This window comes from Pieris rapae, chromosome Z (genome assembly GCF_905147795.1).
Source record: "Pieris rapae chromosome Z, ilPieRapa1.1, whole genome shotgun sequence".
Lineage (NCBI taxonomy): Eukaryota > Metazoa > Arthropoda > Insecta > Lepidoptera > Pieridae > Pieris > Pieris rapae.
The window spans coordinates 7,167,836-7,190,518 of NC_059534.1; the positions used below are offsets into that span (position 1 = coordinate 7,167,836).

Here is a 22,683-nt window from a genome sequence, read left to right on the forward strand (position 1 = left end):
TGATAGTATTTACTAATAATTTATTTATTTAAAAAAAACTTTTTGATTAATTTTAATATTAATCGTTAATCACTCTAGTTTTGTTTTTTCCATACGCCAAAGAATAACTTCTAACGCGTTTACCTAAGTACACACACTCTTTTTTAAAAAGAGATGTTTCTTACAAATTTGTTTACTTTTTAAAAGCTTTAATCTCGTGTCGAATAGTAACAACCGGTGCACTAATGCTTACTAAAACGATATTATTCACGCGTATTGTCACGAATTTGTACCAAAATGCGTGACTGTATTATAATATTATGTATTATTGTTGTTTTTTTATAAATCATGGTATATTACTTTACAAATGTTTTTATTCTCCTTTTGCTCATGATTATAAATTATTGTTATACTTATTAATAATAATAAAGTCATATCTAAAATGGCTTCATAAATAATAATTAATATTGTAATGAATATAAATAATTATAAATAAAACATTATTCTGGTCGAAAATAATTTATTGCAGTTGCGGGAATTGAGTAGTCGAATTTATAAATTGAGTTTCACGATGTGGTAATTATGTGTAGTTCAGAATATGGTTACCTTATTATTTATCATGTGCAAGTAGACTTTTTATGTTCTAGTCTTAAGGAGTAATAAAAAATTGTATTACTTTTGATTGACGAAAAAATTAGATTACGATAAGTTATACAACTTGTGAAAACTTTTAAGAATGTAAAGCTTTTACCTAGTACGCCCCTAGAAGACAAAAATTAATTATTTATTAGCTAGGGTTCACTAGTTACTTCAGGGTTGTAGTCGATGTCTGCCCATCCGTGTGTCTCCTTTAACTGCTCAATTCCAGATACTTGAAAGCGGAGCGGAGAAGTCAAAAAGGTTTATTAAAGCGGCCTAAACTGTTTGCCTGGATGTGCGATGACTGGCCAATACATGTTCATGTTTCTATATTTTAGTTGTTAATTTAATGAGTATTTAAACTGTAAGTTGCAGAAAAATATACACGAGTTATACTTATTTTCACATTCAAAACCGTATATATATTGAATTCTTTGGATATGTTTTAGGAAAGTTATGTGGCTTTAAAATTGATCCCTAGATAACACCGGTTGCAACATTTACAAACACTATTAGCCATTTTACTAACAATAATCTCTGACGCACAAAATGTATACGCAAATTCCTGCGCACAATGTACAGAATACGTAGAAATACAACATTAATTCACAATTGCACAAAAACTTTCTCCTATCTGATATATTTGGATTAGTTTTATTGTGCATTTGGATTGTTCCTATGTTTCTTATAATCTATTTTATGTATCTGCTATTTTAGAGTGTGTAAATTGTAAATGTATCGTGAAAAATATAAGTTAACTGCCATCATTACTTAGAACAACTCGTAGATATATGAAACCCAGCCTCTTGTATTGAAAATAGACTTAACATTGTATATTTAACGAAGTCAATTACACAGTTGTATCTGATTTATATAATAGTTGTCTTGTTTTTTATGTTTTGATGAAGTGCATTTGAGGTTTGCCAACAATCTGTATAAGCATGTGTAATATACTCGTACTATGTATTTAGTCGGTGACTGGACGCAAGATGCACGGATGGCGCATTTATTGGGAGCCAAGCCCCATCGCTTGTAATCTACAGACCCTTAAACTCTTCTAAGCACTATCCACAGTTTTTGCCACAACTACTTATCTGAATTTATTTTAAGTTTCATTACGGTGATTACCCCGTAATTGTACAAAAGGAACTTGTAAAATTTTATTGGAACTAATACTTGTTATAAAAATATTAAAAATATTTAACTTGGTTTCATTTATCAAACCGTTTTCCTTCTTTAAATATGTTAAGTAATAAGAAAGTATCTTTTATCTAAATGTCTTTTACCGGATTGGTCTAAAAAAAAATTTAATAAAATAATTACACGATACCTGCTACTAAATAAAAACACGTATCTGAGGATGAGTCATAAAGATATTATATGGTAATCAAAAAAGATATATATTGAATTCGTAAATGAGGTTAATGTCTTTTAATAAAAAAAAATATTTCAGAAAATTATTGAATTTGAATTTAGAAAGCAAGAAAAAGCAAACACATTTTATTTTGTCATTTAAAGTGTAGCTGCAGTGAGACAACGTGATAATAAAAATAGATTAAAGTCACTCCAAACTATTTTAAGATTATAAATTAATTGAAAAACTAAAAAATGCGTGAATGTATATCTATACATGGAGGACAAGCTGGGGTTCAGATCGGCAATGCCTGCTGGGAATTATATTGCTTAGAACATGGAATCCAGCCTGATGGGCAAATGCCTTCTGACAAAACGGTTGGTGGAGGAGACGATTCATTTAACACCTTTTTTAGCGAAACGGGCGCTGGAAAGCATGTTCCCAGAGCCGTGTTCATAGATTTGGAACCAACAGTAGTCGATGAAGTTCGTACGGGGACCTACCGACAACTTTTCCACCCCGAACAACTTATAACAGGTAAGGAAGACGCCGCTAATAACTATGCAAGAGGACATTACACAATCGGTAAAGAGATAGTTGATTTAGTATTAGATAGAGTGAGAAAGTTAGCCGATCAATGCACGGGGCTTCAGGGCTTTCTCATATTTCATTCTTTTGGGGGTGGAACTGGCTCTGGATTTGCTTCTCTGTTGATGGAGAGGTTATCTGTGGACTATGGAAAGAAGTCGAAGCTTGAATTCGCAATATATCCTGCTCCCCAAATATCGACCGCAGTTGTTGAACCGTACAATTCAATACTTACAACGCATACAACTTTAGAACATTCAGACGCTGCTTTCATGGTCGACAATGAAGCTATCTACGATATCTGCAGAAGGAATTTGGATATTGAAAGACCCACTTACACTAATTTGAATCGTCTGATAGGACAAATTGTGTCGTCCATCACGGCTTCTTTAAGATTCGATGGTGCTTTAAATGTGGATTTAACAGAATTTCAAACCAACTTGGTACCGTATCCACGGATTCATTTCCCTTTAGTTACATATGCTCCCGTAATTTCTGCAGAGAAAGCTTATCATGAACAATTGTCAGTGGCTGAAATCACGAATGCTTGTTTTGAGCCCGCGAATCAAATGGTGAAATGTGATCCTCGCCATGGAAAGTACATGGCTTGCTGCATGTTATATCGTGGTGATGTGGTTCCCAAAGATGTGAACGCAGCTATAGGTACAATAAAAACTAAACGTACTATACAGTTTGTCGATTGGTGTCCTACCGGGTTTAAAGTTGGAATAAATTATCAGCCACCGACTGTAGTACCGGGAGGAGATTTAGCTAAAGTCCAACGTGCTGTTTGCATGTTATCTAATACAACAGCTATAGCCGAAGCGTGGTCTCGACTAAACCATAAATTCGATTTGATGTACGCAAAAAGAGCTTTTGTCCACTGGTACGTCGGTGAAGGTATGGAAGAAGGTGAATTTTCAGAGGCTCGCGAAGATTTAGCTGCTTTAGAAAAGGATTACGAAGAAGTGGGCATGGACTCTGGCGAAGGAGAGGGCGAAGGTGGCGAGGAATATTAATTTTATATTATTTTTAGTTTTTTTTTCATATAGGCTACGAAGTTTGAGATTTTTTTGGCAATGTTGAATAAATTAACAAGTAAAGTAGTTGTTTCAATATAATTCAACCACGTTATAGCTCAATCGTCAATATAAACAAAAAAAACCCTTTTCATAAATAAATATAATAGGCACTATTTTATGATCCGTCAAGCCAGTATAGTCCAATAGACCTACTATTTGGCTAAACTGGCGATGTTTCGGATCAGAACGATAGAATGACGAATTCCGAATTAAAGCCAAAGCATTTCGCATCGGACACACCTTTGAGTGCAGATGTACTTATGTCGATTCGAAACTATAAATAGTAATGAATATTTGAATGACATTTCATTGTTATATACGTGTACTGAAATAGTAGAATTGCATTATAAGTGTTATGCTATATTTACAAACGAAACCTATTTTAATGCAAGAAAAAATATTTTTTTACGAAATAATTGATAGACCGTGTTATTTTTCTTTTCATTTTCGGGACACTTATGAAGACGAATATACTAGTCAAAACCATAAATAAGAAATCAAATCTTACGCCTCAAAGTAAAATAGGGTATACATAAAAGGAATAAAATTCATCGATCAAAAAGAAAGTTAACAAATTTTAATGATTCGTTATTTTTATATTTATGTACTTTTTTATTAAAATGTACAATGGCTACTTCATCTGCAGCAAATTAAATAATATTATTTTGGGATAATGATTATTAATTAATTGTGTAACCAATATAATACATACTATACAATAACTACTTTAAATTAAATTTAAATTTGCCGCGCCGCGGTGGCAGCGCGTCTGCAGCGCTGCGGCTATATGTAAATAAACAACGCGCGGTTGCAGTACACCCGTGTAAGCGCGTAAGCGCGTATGCTGAAACGCCGGTATACGCGCAGAAAACACGCTAGTCTGAAATCACCCTAAGGCATAGGGAAAAAGTTAAATGGTCTGACAAATTCGCACCGTGTTGATAATTAATAAAGCATTGGACAGCTGGCACTCCATCTGGCACCACCCAATGCAATGCGAACGCTCAGGGTTAGGTTAGGATGATAACCAGGTTGTCTGTCCGCATATGGGCATTTTAAGAGCGATAGCTACACTACATAGAAAGGATTATCAAAAACAGTTATAAATAAGTTATACTTTATTACAAATAACAAAACTCTATTTTTTCTTTAATAGTAAGATTTCATAAGCACCATATTATGTTCGATCCAATTCCACAGGCTCATACGGATGGTATTTATTACAAAAAGTTCTGCAAAAAAGACATTACCATAAATAATTTGAATTTATGGTGTGAAAATATCCCATATTTAAAAACGCCACACTTCTGCAGTTTAACATTGAATTGTTTGTCACTTAGAAAATTAGAAAACATGTTTATTTAAAATACATAAAAATGAATCGCAAAATATGATGCTAAGTGGAATAAATTTCAAAGGCGCACCAAAAAGAGTGATTTTTTAAATTTATCCCTAGTTTTACAAAAAAATAAAAGAAGCAAACACAAAAACCAATTTTCTTATTTTAAATTTGTTTGCCATTGCAAATTCGGGGCGGGTCGCTCGTTTTGTACAAGAAAATTGGTTGAGTCGGATGGTAGTAGCATATTATGGTTCATATATGAGTGCCTTCTAGTTGTTGTTTAAGTAAGTAGAGGTCGGCCATGTTCAGTGATAGCCAAGAAGAGAAATCGGCAGATGTTTTTATAAATCAGTTACAGAGGAATAAATTCTCTGAGTTTATCACTCATGTCTTTCTGTCATGTCATTGTTACATAAATTATCTACCTTTGCAGATAAATCACAGGACGTAATAGAACATATCCTATATGAATTGTAGTTCTTGTTAAAAGCGTGAGAAACACAATAGAATTGGTCAGAAGAAAACAAAGCAAAAGTATTAAATCTGTTACGGCATTTTTAATAGCTTTGTTTTTCCCAGACGATTTACGCAACCCACAGTACCTGGTGACAAAACAATAATATTAGACACAAATATATTTAAATTAAATTGGTTTGTTTGTACAGTTTAATTCACCTGAAATATAAAGATATTAAATATGATTGATTAAATATATTGCTTTTGCCGGGTTTACACATTTTTGAACTACATTTGTCCACTATTAGTGACGTCAATTATTGCAACAAATTTCCTTAATTTCGGTTTGAGCTGTTCCAGGGTCTCTCACTTACTCCGCTACTTCTGCGACTCAAAATTTGTCTTGGCTTTTGAAACGAGTCCCTGTACTGTATCACTTGCCGCCGATTGAAGGAGAGTATGTTTAGTAATAAATATGAAATTTACCCAGTGGGACCCAATGTGAAGATACTTTTAACAATATAATATGAACAGCTCTGTTTAAACACTGCTGGCTAACTTACCTAACGTTATATCCAAGGCAGACATCAAAAACATTATGCAAGAAATTTCTAAACGTGGTTTCCTGGCGTTTTAAAGAATGTTTAATTGGCATAAATACAATATTGGTATCGTTTGGATCTGAGCGGTATACGTACGTTTTGCAATCACATAATTGTTTTTGTATGCCGCCACATGAACAGTCCATTATTCTACATTAAAACAATCTTGGTATTGGAATTGGCATATATAATTAAATTAACATTTTATTGATATCTTTTACATATACCTGGAAAGTAAAATAATTTATCCATTCGGATTTTTGAATCTAGATTGATTTCGTCGAAAAGTTTGTCAGTTTTTTATTGACAGTTTGTAGATTTTATTGAATTTTAGATTTATAATGAAACAGGGCAAAAAGGCTGTCGTTCTTAGAAGCGTTGTCTACACGGGTAGTCATTTACCCCGACTACCAAGCCATCGTATTTGTACTACTATGTTCAACTTTATATTATTGCATTTAATTATTGCAGATTGTACTAAGAATCATCGTAAGTGTAATATCATGAAATAATGTTTTGTTTTATTTATTTAAGCGAACAATTACTTTCTTAAGAAATTGCTGTTGACGTTACTGTATCGACACCAAGCATGACTCCCGTATGTCTATAAATCCCGTATTTAATTTGGAAGAACGTATCGAACGTTCCTAATGTCACACGCCGCCGATATCACTCAATTGTCAGTTCTCCGCAGAAACATAAGTGACACACCAGCTAGTTTTGTGTTTAAATAAACAAAAAATAGTGTGTGGTGTAAAACTGTTTCATAAAAGGAAAGCTATTTTCTCATACCAACTTATTAAAACCATGAAATTCGCTACGAATTTAGATTATTCATCATGAGCATCATGTGTGTGTAGGACTTAAGGAAACATAGTGGACTTACAGCACGTTTATGAAAACTATGTTAATCAATGTGTAAGAAGTATTGGCTTTGATTTGTGTGAGTAAAAATACTAGGGATCACACACAAAGACTCACCTGGTATTAAATGATACAGCCACCCATGAACACTCTTAATGCCGCCAGAGGGCTCCTGAGTGAGTGAGTGGAGTCGCTCCATGTGTCCGAAAAAACGTTGACATTCGCACTTGTTCCCTTGTCTGTTCAATGAGTAATTCTAATTCTAGCTTGAAATTACCTTGACTTAAAAAGAAAACATTGACATTATCTGTCATAATTATGCTTAAAATGTTAACGAAAATATAGAAAAATCTGAGATACATATTATGTAAATAAATATTTATATTCTTAATACATAAAGGAAAATTCCTTTATAACACTAAATGTGTCTACTGCTTAAACCAGTGGACACATTCATGATCAAAATTTGAAGAAGGTAAATTAATTTTACGCTTATATAATAGTGAAAATCACCAAGATAGATTTTGTCGTTCTGGTTCAGTCATATCTTCTGTATAATTTTGTGAGGTCAATTAAATATAGGTACTTAAGATAAAGAATAATAAACATTCTAAATTTCAATTTTTTGTTGTCCGGGTGATATTATAGCTCACACATACTTACTTATTATACTCAGCGACGTCTGGGTGTAATCTATATGATCCATTAATATTTTTATTTCCTAAATCTCGTATGCTAGTTGTTTTGTTGAAATATTGATTATCTATGAGCATGCGATGATCTATGAATCAATTTCGGCATTTGTGACCTTATCGCGGCACCAGGAACGACAAGGCAGGATTTATAAAATACAGTCCTAAGTGTTCTGATAGCAGACTATTTTTTAGAGATTGTAGATTTCTTTAATTCTTATCAATCGTAAATCTGACTACGAGTTTGATTATAGAAATAAACGACAATGGCGGATGATAAGAAAATAAAATTTCTCATGCACTACAGACAAAATAACAGTTCAGAAACAGATACAGTGCATCCTAAAGTTAAAAAAAGAAGAAAGAAGAATTTTACAGTGAATAAGGTTTTAAAAAAAAGCATGAGTTTCTATAATGACGTTACAGTAATTGTTCATAGAAAGAAAAAATGCAGATTATCTCCACATGATTCTAACCATCTCATGGCAAAACTTAAACAAAAAAGTACACCTACATGTTATTTAAACACCAGCCATAAACAAATACCATTAAACTATTCAGGGTCCCTTCAAACTTTATCTTTTCATAATCAGCAGACCAGCCGAAATAAGCGTTTTTCTCAGAACCCTTCACCTCATTATGCTTTTGCCAAATGGGACGTTTATCGGTGTCAATTTAGTACACAAGAAGAGAGCTGCTGTTGTTCATGTAATTCAGATGCTATGTTTGAGGTCATGAAAAGTCTATACGATTGTTATAAAAAGAAAAATTGTGATAATTGCAATTGTATACTTTGTGGACATCTTCCTAGAGAAGAGCGACGATTAGGTGAATTGCGTAAAACTGGAATTACTGAGTTAGAAGCAAAAGGAAAGAAGAAAGAAAAACGAAAAATAAAAAGTAAAGAACTTTTAGCTATCAAAAAAGCTAAAACACCAGAAGAAAAGGAAGCAGCATTAAAGAAACTAATATTATCTGGTGTAGCTTTACCAGAGCCAAAAACAACATCAGAAAAAGACCTGATCGAAAAAGTGAAAACACAACTAGCCATGCCGCCGCAGCCACGTAGTAAATCAGAAAAGGAATTATACAAAAAAGCCGAAGCCGAAGGTTTGATCACCCCTCTTGAGGGAAAAACTAAATCACAAAAGCTCAAAATTTTACAAAAACAAAGAGATCTGGGATTATCTTTACCCGAAGGACGTACTCTATCTGAGAAAGCACTTATAGAAAAGATTAAATCATCTGGAGTTGTGTCAGTTGCTACAGAAGTACCATCAGAAAAATTACGTAAAGCAAAAAAAGAAGGTCTTTTAACTCCACTGGAAGGAAAAACTCCGCAGCAGAAAAAGACAATTCTTAAAGGTTTAGCCATGAATGGAATTCCTTTGCCAAAGGGGAAGACTAACTCTGAACGCAACTTAATTGATCAAGTCCGAGATGAACTTGGGCTTCCTCCACAACCAAAAACTTTAGCAGATAAAAAAAATTATAAAAAAGCTTTCAACGCAGGTATAATAACTCCATTAGAAGGAAAAACTTCTAGACAGAAAGAAGATATCCTAAGGAAACAGGCAGAAATGGGTTTACCTCTACCCCGAGGAAGAACACCATCTGAAAAAGCCCTCATTGAAAAGATTAAAAAAACTACGAGGCCACTTTCAGAGTTTCGAGTTCCATCAGAAAAACTTAGAAAAGCTAAAGCTGAGGGATTGTTGACACCTTTAAAAGGCAAAACAAAAGCACAGAAAGAAAAAATTCTTCGAGGTTTAGCTAAGAATGGAATTCCTCTTCCTGAAGGGAAAACCGAGTCTGAAAAAAAAATACTTAATAAGGTAAGAGTAGATCTCGGATTACCACCGGAACCAAAAACATCAAGTGAAAAAAGTAAATACAACAAAGCTTTCGCATCTGGTATAATAACTCCCTTAGAAGGGAAAACACCCCAACAGAAAGAAGATATACTAAGGAAACAAGCAGAAATGGGTATACCTTTGCCCCAAGGTAGGACAGCATCAGAAAAAGCCCTTATAGCAAACATTCAACAGACTGTAAGACCACCTTCAGCGATAAGAGTCCCATCGGCAAAAATGAGAAAAGCAAAAGCTGAGGGATTGTTAACACCTTTAAAGGGCAAGACAACAGCACAGAGAGAAAATATTCTTCGAGGTTTAGCTCAAAACGGTATTCCCCTACCTGAAGGGAAAACTGAGTCGGAAAAAAATATAATTAATAAGGTACGAGCAGATCTCGGATTACCACCGGAACCAAAAACATCAGCCGAAAGAAATAATTACAAAAAGGCATTCGCTTCTGGCATAATTACTCCATTAGAGGGGAAAACGCCCCAACAGAAAGAAGACATACTAAGGAAACAAGCAGAAATGGGTATACCTTTGCCCCAAGGTAGGACAGCATCAGAAAAAGCCCTTATAGCAAACATTCAACAGACTGTAAGACCACCTTCAGCGATAAGAGTCCCATCCGCAAAAATGAGAAAAGCAAAAGCTGAGGGATTGTTAACACCTTTAAAGGGCAAGACAACAGCACAGAGAGAAAATATTCTTCGAGGTTTAGCTCAAAACGGTATTCCCCTACCTGAAGGGAAAACTGAGTCGGAAAAAAATATAATTAATAAGGTACGAGCAGATCTCGGATTACCACCGGAACCAAAAACATCAGCCGAAAGAAATAATTACAAAAAGGCATTCGCTTCTGGCATAATTACTCCATTAGAGGGGAAAACGCCCCAACAGAAAGAAGACATACTAAGGAAACAAGCAGAAATGGGTATACCTTTGCCCCAAGGTAGGACAGTATCAGAAAAAGCCCTTATAGCAAACATTCAACAGACTGTAAGACCACCTTCAGCGATAAGAGTACCATCCGCAAAAATGAGAAAAGCAAAAGCTGAGGGATTGTTAACACCTTTAAAGGGCAAGACAACAGCACAGAGAGAAAATATTCTTCGAGGTTTAGCTCAAAACGGTATTCCCCTACCTGAAGGGAAAACTGAGTCGGAAAAAAATATAATTAATAAGGTACGAGCAGATCTCGGATTACCACCGGAACCAAAAACATCAACCGAAAGAAATAATTACAAAAAGGCATTCGCTTCTGGCATAATAACCCCATTAGAGGGGAAAACGCCCCAACAGAAAGAAGACATACTAAGGAAACAAGCAGAAATGGGTATACCTTTGCCCCAAGGTAGGACAGCATCAGAAAAAGCCCTTATAGCAAACATTCAACAGACTGTAAGACCACCTTCAGCGATAAGAGTACCATCCGCAAAAATGAGAAAAGCAAAAGCTGAGGGATTGTTGACACCTTTAAAGGGCAAGACAACAGCACAGAGAGAAAATATTCTTCGAGGTTTAGCTCAAAACGGTATTCCCCTACCTGAAGGGAAAACCGAGTCCGAAAAAAATATAATTAATAAGGTACGAGCAGATCTCGGATTACCACCGGAACCAAAAACATCAGCCGAAAGAAATAATTACAAAAAGGCATTCGCTTCTGGCATAATAACTCCATTAGAGGGGAAAACGCCCCAACAGAAAGAAGACATACTAAGGAAACAAGCAGAAATGGGTATACCTTTGCCCCAAGGTAGGACAGCATCAGAAAAAGCCCTTATAGCAAACATTCAACAGACTGTAAGACCACCTTCAGCGATAAGAGTACCATCCGCAAAAATGAGAAAAGCAAAAGCTGAGGGATTGTTAACACCTTTAAAGGGCAAGACAACAGCACAGAGAGAAAATATTCTTCGAGGTTTAGCTCAAAACGGTATTCCCCTACCTGAAGGGAAAACCGAGTCCGAAAAAAATATAATTAACAAGGTACGAGCAGATCTCGGATTACCACCGGAACCAAAAACATCAGCCGAAAGAAATAATTACAAAAAGGCATTCGCTTCTGGCATAATAACTCCATTAGAGGGGAAAACGCCCCAACAGAAAGAAGACATACTAAGGAAACAAGCAGAAATGGGTATACCTTTGCCCCAAGGTAGGACAGCATCAGAAAAAGCCCTTATAGCAAACATTCAACAGACTGTAAGACCACCTTCAGCGATAAGAGTCCCATCTGCAAAAATGAGAAAAGCAAAAGCTGAGGGATTGTTAACACCTTTAAAGGGCAAGACAACAGCACAGAGAGAAAAAATTCTTCGAGGTTTAGCTCAAAACGGTATTCCCCTTCCTGAAGGGAAAACTAAATCTGAAAGAAAAATAATAGACAAGGTAAGAGCTGATCTTGGGTTACCCCCCGAGCCAAAAACTTCAACTGAAAAGGGCGCATACAAAAAAGCTTTAGCAGCAGGTATAATAACGCCATTAGAAGGGAAAACGCCCCAAGAGAAAGAAGATATACTAAGAAAACAAGCGGAGATGGGAGTTCTTCTCCCACAAGGACGAACGCCTTCTGAAAAAGCTATTATAGCTAAAATTCAGCGAACCGTTAAGCCACATCCAATATTAGAAGAAGCTTTTCCAACAGGGAATCTAGCAGAAAAAGAGAAAGCTTTAAAAAATTTAGCAGTACAAGGTAAAAATTTGCCAGCGGCAAGAACACCTTCTGAAGAAAAATTACTAAATAAAGTTCGACGTGACCTAGGTTTACCCCCAGAACCAAAATCTCAAGCGGAAAGGGAGCGATATAACCAAGCATTAGCAGCAGGTATAATAGATCCATTGGATGGTAAAACTATGCCCCAGAAAGAGAGAATTCTTCAAGCGCAAGCTGATATGGGTATTCCTTTACCAGAAGGTCGAACAGCATCAGAAAAGGCTTTAATTAAGGAGATTAAATCCGGTAAGAGAAAGCGAGCCAAATCATTACCACCAGCGGAGTTAAAAAAATTGGATACAAAAACAGCAAAAAAAATGAAGGAAGGAAAAGGGCCAAGCGATGAATGTATATGTGATATACTTACACCGGAATCAGAAAAAATTGCTATTAAGTCACGCGTACCCTCAGAAAAAATTCGTAAAGCTAAAGAAGCTGGCTTACTGACGCCACTTGAAGGTAAATCTACAAAGGATAAGGAGAGAATACTTAAAAGTTTGGCTAAAGAAGGACTACCGCTACCTGAACCAAAAACTGTGTCTGAAAAAAAGTTAATAGATAAAATAAAAACTGAAATGGGAATACTACCTGTTACAGCAATCACTTCTGAAAAATTGCGCAAAGCAAAAGCAGCGGGCTTAATGACACCTTTAACAGGTAAGTCACCAAAAGAAAAAGAACGAATAGTTAGAAGCTTAGCAAAAGAAGGACTTCCGTTACCTGAACCAAAAACTGCTTCTGAAAAGAAGTTAATAGAGAAAGTAAAAACAGAAATGGGAATGCCTCCATCTGTCCCTTCTGAAAAACTCCGCAAAGCCAAAGAAGCTGGCTTACTAACACCCCTGAAAGGTAAAACTACAAAAGAACAAGAAAGGATTTTAAAAGGTTTGTTAAAAGAAGGATTACCTTTGCCTGAGGCAAAGACTGCATCGGAAAAAAAACTTATAACAAGAGTAAAAAAAGATATGGGTATTCCTATAAGTGGGATAACATCCGAAAGGCTTCGAAAAGCGAAAGCAGCAGGTTTAATAACGCCTTTAGAGGGAAAACCAAAAGCTCATAAAGAAAAAATATTAAGAGGAAGAGTTGCAGCTGGTTTGCCACTGCCAGAAGGGGTAACTGCATCAGATAAAGAATTAATAAAGAAAATTAAAGCGGAAACTGGATATATAACACCGCTTCCTTCTAAAAGTAAATCAATGGTTGCAAAAATTCCATCAGAAAAACTAAAAGCTGCAAAAGCAGCTGGACTTTTAACTCCACTACATGGGAAATCTGACTCTCAGAAAGAGAAAATCTTAAAGGGTTTAGCATCACATGGCATCCCTCTTCCTAAAGGAGAAACATCTTCAGAAAGAAAGATTATAGCTAAGGTACGTAAAGATTTAGGTCTTCCATCAGAGCCTCAAACACCATCTTTAAAAGAAAAATTTCGCCTAGCACAAGAAATGGGTGTTATGACTCCCCTTGAAGGAAAGACACCATCACAGAAAGAAAGAATCTTAAGAAAACAAGCTGAAATGGGAATTCCCCTACCAGAAGGTAGAACGGCGTCCGAAAAAGAGCTTATCAAGAAAGTGAAGACAACAACGGTTAAACCAATACCGTCTGAAAAGTTACGCAAAGCCAAAGAAGCGGGATTACTAACACCACTTCAAGGAAAATCACAAAAAGAAAAAGAAAAAATATTGAAGGGATTAGCAAAAGCTGGTTTACCATTACCTGAAGGAAAGACAGCATCTGAAAAACAATTAATTAAATCAGTAAAAGCGGATATGGGTATACCTCTAGGCGCAATATCATCAGGTAAACTTCGTAAAGCAATGGCGGATGGTTTAATTACACCTTTTGAAGGAAAGTCCCCAGCTCAAAAAGAAAAACTATTAAGAGGAAGAGTACAAGCAGGATTACCTTTACCTGAAGGTATTACACCATCGGATAAGGCTCTAATAAAAAAAATTAAAGCTGAAACAGGATATGTGACACCCCGGACAGAAAAATTAAAACGTGTAAGTGAAGTAGCTTTCCCAAAGGGATCTTCAGCCGAAAGAGAAAAAGTTTTAAGGAACTTAGCTATGCAAGGGAAACGTTTACCGGAAGCAAAAACACCTTCTGAAGAAAAATTACTAAATAAAGTTCGACGTGACCTGGGTTTACCCCCAGAACCAAAATCTCAAGCGGAAAGGGAGCGATATAACCAAGCATTAGCAGCAGGTATAATAGATCCATTGGATGGTAAAACTATGCCCCAGAAAGAGAGAATTCTTCAAGCGCAAGCTGATATGGGTATTCCTTTACCAGAAGGTCGAACAGCATCAGAAAAGGCTTTAATTAAGGAGATTAAATCCGGTAAGAGAAAGCGAGCCAAATCATTACCACCAGCGGAGTTAAAAAAATTGGATACAAAAACAGCAAAAAAAATGAAGGAAGGAAAAGGGCCAAGCGATGAATGTATATGTGATATACTTACACCGGAATCAGAAAAAATTGCTATTAAGTCACGCGTACCCTCAGAAAAAATTCGTAAAGCTAAAGAAGCTGGCTTACTGACGCCACTTGAAGGTAAATCTACAAAGGATAAGGAGAGAATACTTAAAAGTTTGGCTAAAGAAGGACTACCGCTACCTGAACCAAAAACTGTGTCTGAAAAAAAGTTAATAGATAAAATAAAAACCGAAATGGGTATACCTGTTGTAGGAGTTCCATCGGAAAAAATGCGTAAAGCACGAGCTCTTGGGTTATTAACTCCAATAACAGGAAAATCAGATGCTGAAAAAGAAAGAATTTTAACAGGATTAGCTAAAAATGGAATTCCATTGCCAAAAGCACAAACGGCTTCTGAAAAAAAAGTTATAGAAAAAGTACGAAAAGATCTTGGCTTACCGCCAGAACCAAAAACATCATCGATAAGACGAAAATATAATCAAGCCCATGAAGCTGGTATAATAACCCCACTTGAAGGAAAGACTATGGCTCAGAAAGAAAATATTTTAACTGAACAAGCTAGAATGGGATTACCTCTGCCAGAAGGGCGAACACCGTCTGAAAAAGATCTAATTAATCGAATACGTAAAAATGTGCCAAAGAAGAAATCTGAAATAATTGGGGAAATAGGCGGGATCCCAATTACAGCTTCTAAAAGGGAAGCTTTCCAGAAAGCGAAAAAGGAGGGCTTATTAACGCCTTTAAAGGGAAAGTCAATCGCTGAAAAAGAAAAAATTGTAAGAGGGCTAGCAGAGGCTGGTTTGCCTTTACCGGAAGGAAAAACACCATCGGAAAAAGTGCTGATACAAAAAATCCGCACTGGTTTGGGCCTCCCTCCTGAACCTACACCTTCTGAAAGACAAGGTAAAATAAGAACAAAATCTAAGAAAATTGGTGCCGATAGAGCTAAAAAGAGTGAAGTAGCAATTGGTGTTGGTAAATCTAAAATAGGCATAAAAGAAGAGTTTCAGGATATTATAAAAACTACTACTTGTGACCGTGGTTGTGGTTGTGATCGAAAAAAGATAAGGTTTAAACATAGCTATGTAAAAATACGAGTTACATCTCCAGATATATCATCTTTATGCCCTTGTCCTGACGAATGCGTACCAGGAGTAAAAGGCGGTGTATTCACTGATAACGAAGGTATAAAAGTGACAGTAGGCCAAGTAAGCGCAGCACCTTCATATACTTCTAAAGAATATATTAAGACTGAGCGTACTAAATTGGAGATTAAATACAAAAACGAGAAAGCTAAATTATCTTCTATTTCAAGTGACTCAATCAAAATAAAATCACAAAATCAATTAAAACAAAGTAGCCGTTTCAGTGAAAGCTTAAGTGAAACTTATATTTTTATTAAATCTTCAAATGAATCAAATGATTCAAAACTAAGTATTGATATATCAACAGTTATAGGGGCTTTTGAATCCACGCTTTTTTCTTCGTCTTCAAATAAAAGCATACTTTCGAAATCAATAAGCATTATATCTATCACAGTCTCGAATTGTTCATCAAATTCTGCGTATCTAATTGAAAGAACTTTGGACTATTCTTCACAATCAAATGAAAGTATAACAGACTTGGACATTATCGATCAAGTGAAACATTATGGGATTGCAAGGTTTAATCCTTTTTTTGTTGCATTAGGCAAATATATTCTTAATTAACTAATTAAAATATGTGACAGAACATTAATAAATTAAACTTTGTTACAGGATGCATTCCACGACGTTCGATTTGGGTACCGACTTAAGATCGGACAGCAATTTAAATGACCATCCAACGAGATTATCTACTATAAATAATATTTATAATTGTGCGTGTAAGGCGACTCGTCCCAATTTAGAGAGCATAATAAGTAAAATCTTATCTCAGCAAGCTTTAAGTGAAAATTCATCGCTTTATGTTCTTCTTCCGACATCATCTGAAAACAGTTCTACCCGATTATATTGTAACAGTGATGTTAGTTCAACGATTTGCATTCAGCTTTCCGAAAAACCTGTAACCTGCAAGGGCTGTTTTGATACTAGCTACCATAGTAAGTTTGCCGTGAAAGTCAATATAACTTCATTAAATTTGATCAAATTCGCTAGAGTATAGTATATAGCTACCATAGTAGTTTGCTATAATTCAATTATATATAAACATGAACACGATATATAAGCAATAATATTTAAGTTGCAGCTTCTTTTTACCATACATGTTTAAAATATATTTTTCAAAGAAGATATTTTCGATCTAACGGACAACAACGCTGTTAACAAGACCATCTTGTACTACTGTACAAGTATATAAATATTTCCTAGTATATTATTAATTAGTATCTTTCATTTAAGGTGAGTTCCTACAAAGTAAACAGAAAAAGTTCCAAGGCTTTAAGATAACTGCAAAAGGCAGAAACAAAGTAACCGAAAGGCACAGAGTTCCGGGAGAACTATTAACCATTAAGCCAGATAGACTTAAGATGAAGGAATGTACAGAAATTTGTACTGACACTACTGAAGATCGGCCTTGTTGTTGTGATGCCGCATATGAAAATCCTTTACAAAAAATAGGAATGACAAATGTAATATCAGAATTAGTGATTCCTTTTATCAATAATGATGCTTTATCACAAGGTAAGGGTTTTAGTGATTAACCTTTTTTGTAGTTCAAAACAATTTCTTTGTATAGGAAGCCAATGACAATTTTAAACAAAGAATCTAATAAAGAAATAGTGAAATATAGTATTCGTAACAACACTGCGAGCGTTATTATCTTTGTTATCCTTATGGGACTTATTTATTTTAGTGTCAAAAGTACGACTATCCACAATTTTGTATCCCAAATGCCCCAATGTTAGATATTTACTTTAAACACAATACAATTACTATAAGTCTCTTTGTATAAAGTAACGTTACTTTAAGGGTTAAATCGTGAAAATTATGAATGCTGTCATGAAATTATAAGAAAGAAGGATATCTCTTATAGAACGAAAAACTTGGGTCCCGATCAAACACCAGTACGAATTTGTAAAACACCTTCTTGTGGAAATTTTTCTGAACCAACACAACATATGCGAAATTCGCCATTAAATTCCAATTTAAATGAAATACCAACTTCTAGTAAGCAATGCGAATGCAATTTTGAACAACTTAAAGAAATCTTAGAAAAAATTGGAAGAGATCTAGCTTCAAAGTCTTGTGGTAGTTCCACTGAAAGAATTGACGCTAAAGTGGCTAAACCAATTATCAGTAAGTATTGTTAAGACTTGTCCTTATTGAAAATAATTTTAGGAATAACGTGAAACTGCTTTTAGTTTGGTCGTTTAGTTTATGCTATTTATAAAAGTAATGTTATTTTTAACAATTAGAAAACCATAATTATTTAACTTGGATAAAAGTGAAAAATTACGATTTAATATTTTGTTTTTCAGAAAACGCAAACCTTCAACAGTCATCTAAAACACACGATTGCATATCCTGTGGTTCTCTTAGCAAAGAAGAATTAAAAAACAAATGTCCTTGTGAGCGACACCCATCAAAAAGTAAACATTTGGAAAAACTTATACCACCAAGACACATCTATGGAAATAATTCAAACACTGACTTAAAAGAGAAGAAAAATAACAAAAAGAAAGATAAAGGACATATTTGTGAATGTCCTCCAGTGACTCAGGAAGAATTTGACCCAATGGTTTTGATTGATGAATACGAAATAAGAAGAATGAAATCGGCTTTAACCCAAAACATGTCTGGATTTAAAATAATTAGTGTACCAAAAGTGCCTGAACCAGAAATGAGTTTCGAAGAAGCTCTAAGCTACGTTATACAAAGCGATCAAGAGAAATATGGAAAACTCTTCTGTCTATGTCACGAAAAGCATGGGCAAAAGAAAAAAGCAGATTGTGAATGCCCTCCTGACGAGGTGCCTGTAAAGACCCTCGAAGATCTTAAAGGAATTAAACTTCACATAGGTGGTAAGGGTTCTTCCTCAAGAGGTTTAAGTGGTATATTATGTTTTCAACTTATAGATGACTAAAATTTCAAGTTTTAAAGTTCTATCATCCGCCATCGTGTTCATGTTGTTCACACTTGTTCTGTTGTGTTAATGCTAAATTATGATACGTTAGAATAATTAAGTAGTTAATAAATGAAAATCGAGTTTGAGACTTCGTTTCTGTTAAAAAAAAGTTTCCGCTATCTGCGATTGCAAAGGGCAAATTGCTAATTTATCTATATACATTTTTAATCAAAGGGCCGACTAACCAAAGGTTGTAGTTTATGGCACTGTCTGAGTGATACTTTTGGTTTTACCACATTGATTTACACTTCACGATATCAGATAATAAAATGAAATGTGTTTAATTTAGCTTATACAAAAAAAGGAAATTTACCAGAAAAAGAAGACTCATTCTTACGTAAAAAGTAAAAAATCGACATATATAATGTAGTTATATTGCTTGGGCGGATTGTTCAAGTCGAACGGCGTTAAGTAGCCTTAACTGTCGCTTCCTTAATTAAAATACAATGCGGCTACCATCATTGCGCACCTGAACTGTCATGCTTGATGCAATAACAATAATCACGATTTAATGCCTTGAACCGCAATTCAAAGTGACGCGTCGCAAAGTTGAGGATGATTGTTGGTACTATTCTTTTTAACATGGCTTTAGAATTGGGCAGCATTTTGTCATTATTTCAGTATTATTATTATGGCTTGTTAATAACTGTAATACAATTAATCTACTTTAGTGAAACTACGCACCTTTAAAAAAATATACACGGTGGTTACTTACTTACCTTCAAGTTTAGTGCATATACGTTATTCGAGTTAACGTTATGTTGCTGTTAATTTTGTAGACGGTTTGATTTATACAAAATTGTAAAACACACTATTTTCGTTAAAAAAACACTTATTTTACTTTTTTGACAATAATTCGCAGTCTTATTCTGCTTCATGCCCACATGTAAAGGCTAATATGCATTTAGTACTAGTGAAGAATTGTATGCTTCTGGCGACAGCGGTGTTCCCTATATACTTTGGTCCAGGACTCTCGTTTTTACTAACTATAGAGGTTTATTATTTATCCTTTGACGATTTCTCGATAATTTTAGTAAGCAAGTATTTAAGTAAATAGTGCACAGAGCTTTATTATATATGGATAAGATACAGTTATAACAAATAACATTAAAAAATTTAACATATACAGTGTACAATAACTATTCTAATATAAAAAATAAAATATCCATACAAAGTAATTTACGACATTGCTACTAAACTGCAGTAGCTACTGTTTAAATCAATAAATACGGTTAATGTTTTATATAAAAAAATGTAAAGAATTTTAAGGAAGCCTATCTGCAAACAGAAACTTTGATTAAAAGAAATAAATCGCGTTGCTAAATTTCGTGGGAGAAATTTATGAAATCTTAGGAAAGAGAATAAAACTATATTAATAATAATAATAATCGCAGCTACTAACAAATACAATAACATGAATAATAATATAAACTTTAGCTAAACGAATGTTTTTGATAGGAAGACGGAATCGGTAAATACTAATCAGTAATTTTTACTGTTCAGGAATGTTGTATGGCCAAAGATTTCCTTCGATCACTTCAACGTCTGGTATAAAGTCATCATCATGAATGATTTGTTCTTGATCCGCTATAGTAAACTCGGGTGAATCTGCTGTAGTTATTTGTTCATCTTCATCGACGTCATGTGAGTCTTCAGACTCTTCTGCGTCTTCATTGCCTTAAATGTTGATGTAAATTGTTGTTTATTCAAAATAAATAGTAGAGGCACTCTTTTGTTTTTATGCTGTGTTATTAGAGTAAATTTTTGAAAATCTTCACGTAATATCTTCTTAAAATGCACGGGTTATCAAATATAAGAAAAGTGAATATAGTTATTAGTTATTTATCATTGAACTTCATATATAAATGTTGCGGCTTAAGAGCTCGATAGTTTCGTGTATTATTTTATTTAAAGTCATTGTCCAGGTTATTTATTTTGGTAATGACATTATGTTAACTTACCACCTTCATACTCCGTCTCCACTTCCTCTACTGGTTCGGATTCGGGTTTCTGCACCGGAGCATGTTTTACACAACGTTTCGTATATGAGTTCAACTAAAAAAAGACGACGTTGTTATAATTTTTATTATTCAATAGGTTAAGGACTGTTAAATAACATATTAAATAAAAAAAACACCGAACGACTTTCGATAATTTTCCAATAGAACCTTGTACGCTATTTTTACGCAAAAACCTGAGGATTACGTCTGAGTCAATCAAAATTCATAAACTTTTGACGCTGTATAAAAAACTAAGATACTTGTGTTTACTTTTTGAAGTATGTGATATTTAAAATTTTCCCGCTTTTTCTACTATCCTGTAATAAAATAAAAGCCTACGATCGTTATAATACATATATCCATAGAAACATAATGATTAATATCTTCTATCATATGAGGCAGAGTGGAACTGAGGAAACATGACGTAAATAAACCGATTAAAAAAATTATCTTGTAAAAATTGTAAACATCGAAATAATGAACAATATCTCAGTAAAGTTAAGTTAACGTACACACTAAGTTACACGTATTTTTTAGTAATTGTAATTTTTTTAAATTATACTAACCAACCAAGGACTTTTCTAGCTATAAATTTTTTACTAAAAAGATACAATATTTTAATTTCAATAAATTAGTTTACGAATGACGAGTTACGCGAGATACAGCTTGGATACATCGGTAACATTTTAATTTTTAGTATTCATGGGCGAGCCGAGACGCAATTTCTTAAGAGACCCGTTCATTCATTTTTGTTTGCCGCCTTAAGGTATTTGATATTTTTTTTCCAGAACCTTTCCAGGCACGGTCTGTGCTTTGTAAACATTAACCGCATTCGTTCCTCCAGGTCGTACCTGGACCATGCGAATATAAGGCAATGTATATTGCACATGTTCTACAGTTTGTTCGCCATTACTGCAGACATATAACATATGAGTTTTTCCTAATTTTAAACCTATGCAGGTAATGTGCAAAGGCTCCGTGGCCTGTAAGAATTTGCGCCATCTGCAGCGTGAAACGCTTCTCTCTTAATACACGTATTTGGCCCTAATAACTGATTGGCCTTCATTGGAATTGCATGTGACATTCATGAGCGGTCTATAAAATGGACGCAACATCCATTAAAAAATATTTGGCTGCAAAATATGTTCCGAGATGATGCTCTGTGCTATCAAGTGTGCTACACTTGCTAGCATAGCATACACACTTGGTTATTTTTATATCATAATACATAACAATATGTATCATATATTTTATTTGGCTTTTATATATTATTTTGGAAGTAAAAAAAAATATAAAATATTTTTTTACTGGTAATAATGAGCATTGACTTTTATTTTTTTTAATAGAATACATTTTGAATTAATCTGTATTCGTGAATCCTATTTTGCTTATTAGAACCGTAGAGCGATTTATCGAGGATCGACTATAATATTCAAAAATGCTTTGCTTGAAACTATTTGTAAACAATATAATATTTTCTTGCAAACTTATTTTTGTGTTTATCTACTTCCTTACCGAGCGCTGATGTGCTTGTTCTAGCTTCGTTAATTCTGCGTCTTCATCACAAGGATTATCTGCGTTAAACCACTCCGGAAATGTGAAATGAGGTCTTAAGACTGGAAATGGTAAATCCATTCTTAAATAATCGTCAATACTTGTTCCAAGAAAAGGTATGACCGTAACTCCAATAGACGTTGTTACGGACTCGTAGGTAAATCCTGACAATTGTATTTATTGATTTTCAAATGCTGAGCATACCTATCTATAGATGTTTTACCAATATCGTCTAGCAAACATAGACCTAGACATGCGCGACCTATATGCGCAATACATGAATCTTACACCACAGACAATAAATGACGAAAAATTAACGAGGGCGAAATACAGACGTATGAAACAATATTATTTCAAATTAGTTTAATAATTTAAAGTTGAGACATTTAAGTGAATGAAGGGTAAACTAA

At 34.5% G+C, this 22,683-nt stretch overlaps 4 protein-coding genes and 1 long non-coding RNA gene across 5 annotated transcripts; 3 read left to right on the forward strand and 2 right to left on the reverse strand.

Moving 5' to 3' along the window:
• The first annotated feature begins 2,135 nt into the window (after positions 1-2,135).
• LOC111000761 (tubulin alpha-1 chain) lies at positions 2,136-3,630 on the forward strand. The gene has a single exon (XM_022270324.1). It carries the CDS (start codon positions 2,227-2,229, stop codon positions 3,577-3,579), a length of 1,353 nt encoding a protein of 450 aa, XP_022126016.1. The 5' UTR covers positions 2,136-2,226; the 3' UTR covers positions 3,580-3,630.
• Positions 3,631-4,783: 1,153 nt separating this feature from the next.
• LOC111001111 lies at positions 4,784-6,306 on the reverse strand. Its single transcript, XR_006751179.1, has 3 exons — positions 6,004-6,306; positions 5,410-5,586; positions 4,784-4,874 (listed from the first exon to the last, which is right to left on the reverse strand). It is a non-coding gene; the product is annotated as an uncharacterized LOC111001111 (long non-coding RNA).
• A 1,742-nt stretch (positions 6,307-8,048) lies between these two features.
• On the forward strand, positions 8,049-13,199 carry LOC123690575. Its single transcript, XM_045634211.1, has 2 exons — positions 8,049-13,055; positions 13,171-13,199. Exons 1-2 carry the CDS (start codon positions 8,081-8,083, stop codon positions 13,197-13,199), a joined length of 5,004 nt encoding a protein of 1,667 aa, XP_045490167.1. The 5' UTR covers positions 8,049-8,080.
• A 1,143-nt stretch (positions 13,200-14,342) lies between these two features.
• Positions 14,343-18,749, forward strand: LOC111000398. The gene is made up of 5 exons (XM_022269818.2): positions 14,343-16,278; positions 16,373-16,695; positions 16,994-17,275; positions 17,564-17,890; positions 18,073-18,749. Exons 1-5 carry the CDS (start codon positions 14,414-14,416, stop codon positions 18,675-18,677), a joined length of 3,402 nt encoding a protein of 1,133 aa, XP_022125510.2. The 5' UTR covers positions 14,343-14,413; the 3' UTR covers positions 18,678-18,749.
• Positions 18,750-19,861: 1,112 nt separating this feature from the next.
• On the reverse strand, positions 19,862-22,502 carry LOC111000215 (anaphase-promoting complex subunit 15B). Its single transcript, XM_022269592.2, has 3 exons — positions 22,235-22,502; positions 20,681-20,774; positions 19,862-20,396 (listed from the first exon to the last, which is right to left on the reverse strand). Exons 1-3 carry the CDS (start codon positions 22,352-22,354, stop codon positions 20,212-20,214), a joined length of 399 nt encoding a protein of 132 aa, XP_022125284.1. The 5' UTR covers positions 22,355-22,502; the 3' UTR covers positions 19,862-20,211.
• Between the last annotated feature and the right edge of the window lie 181 nt (positions 22,503-22,683).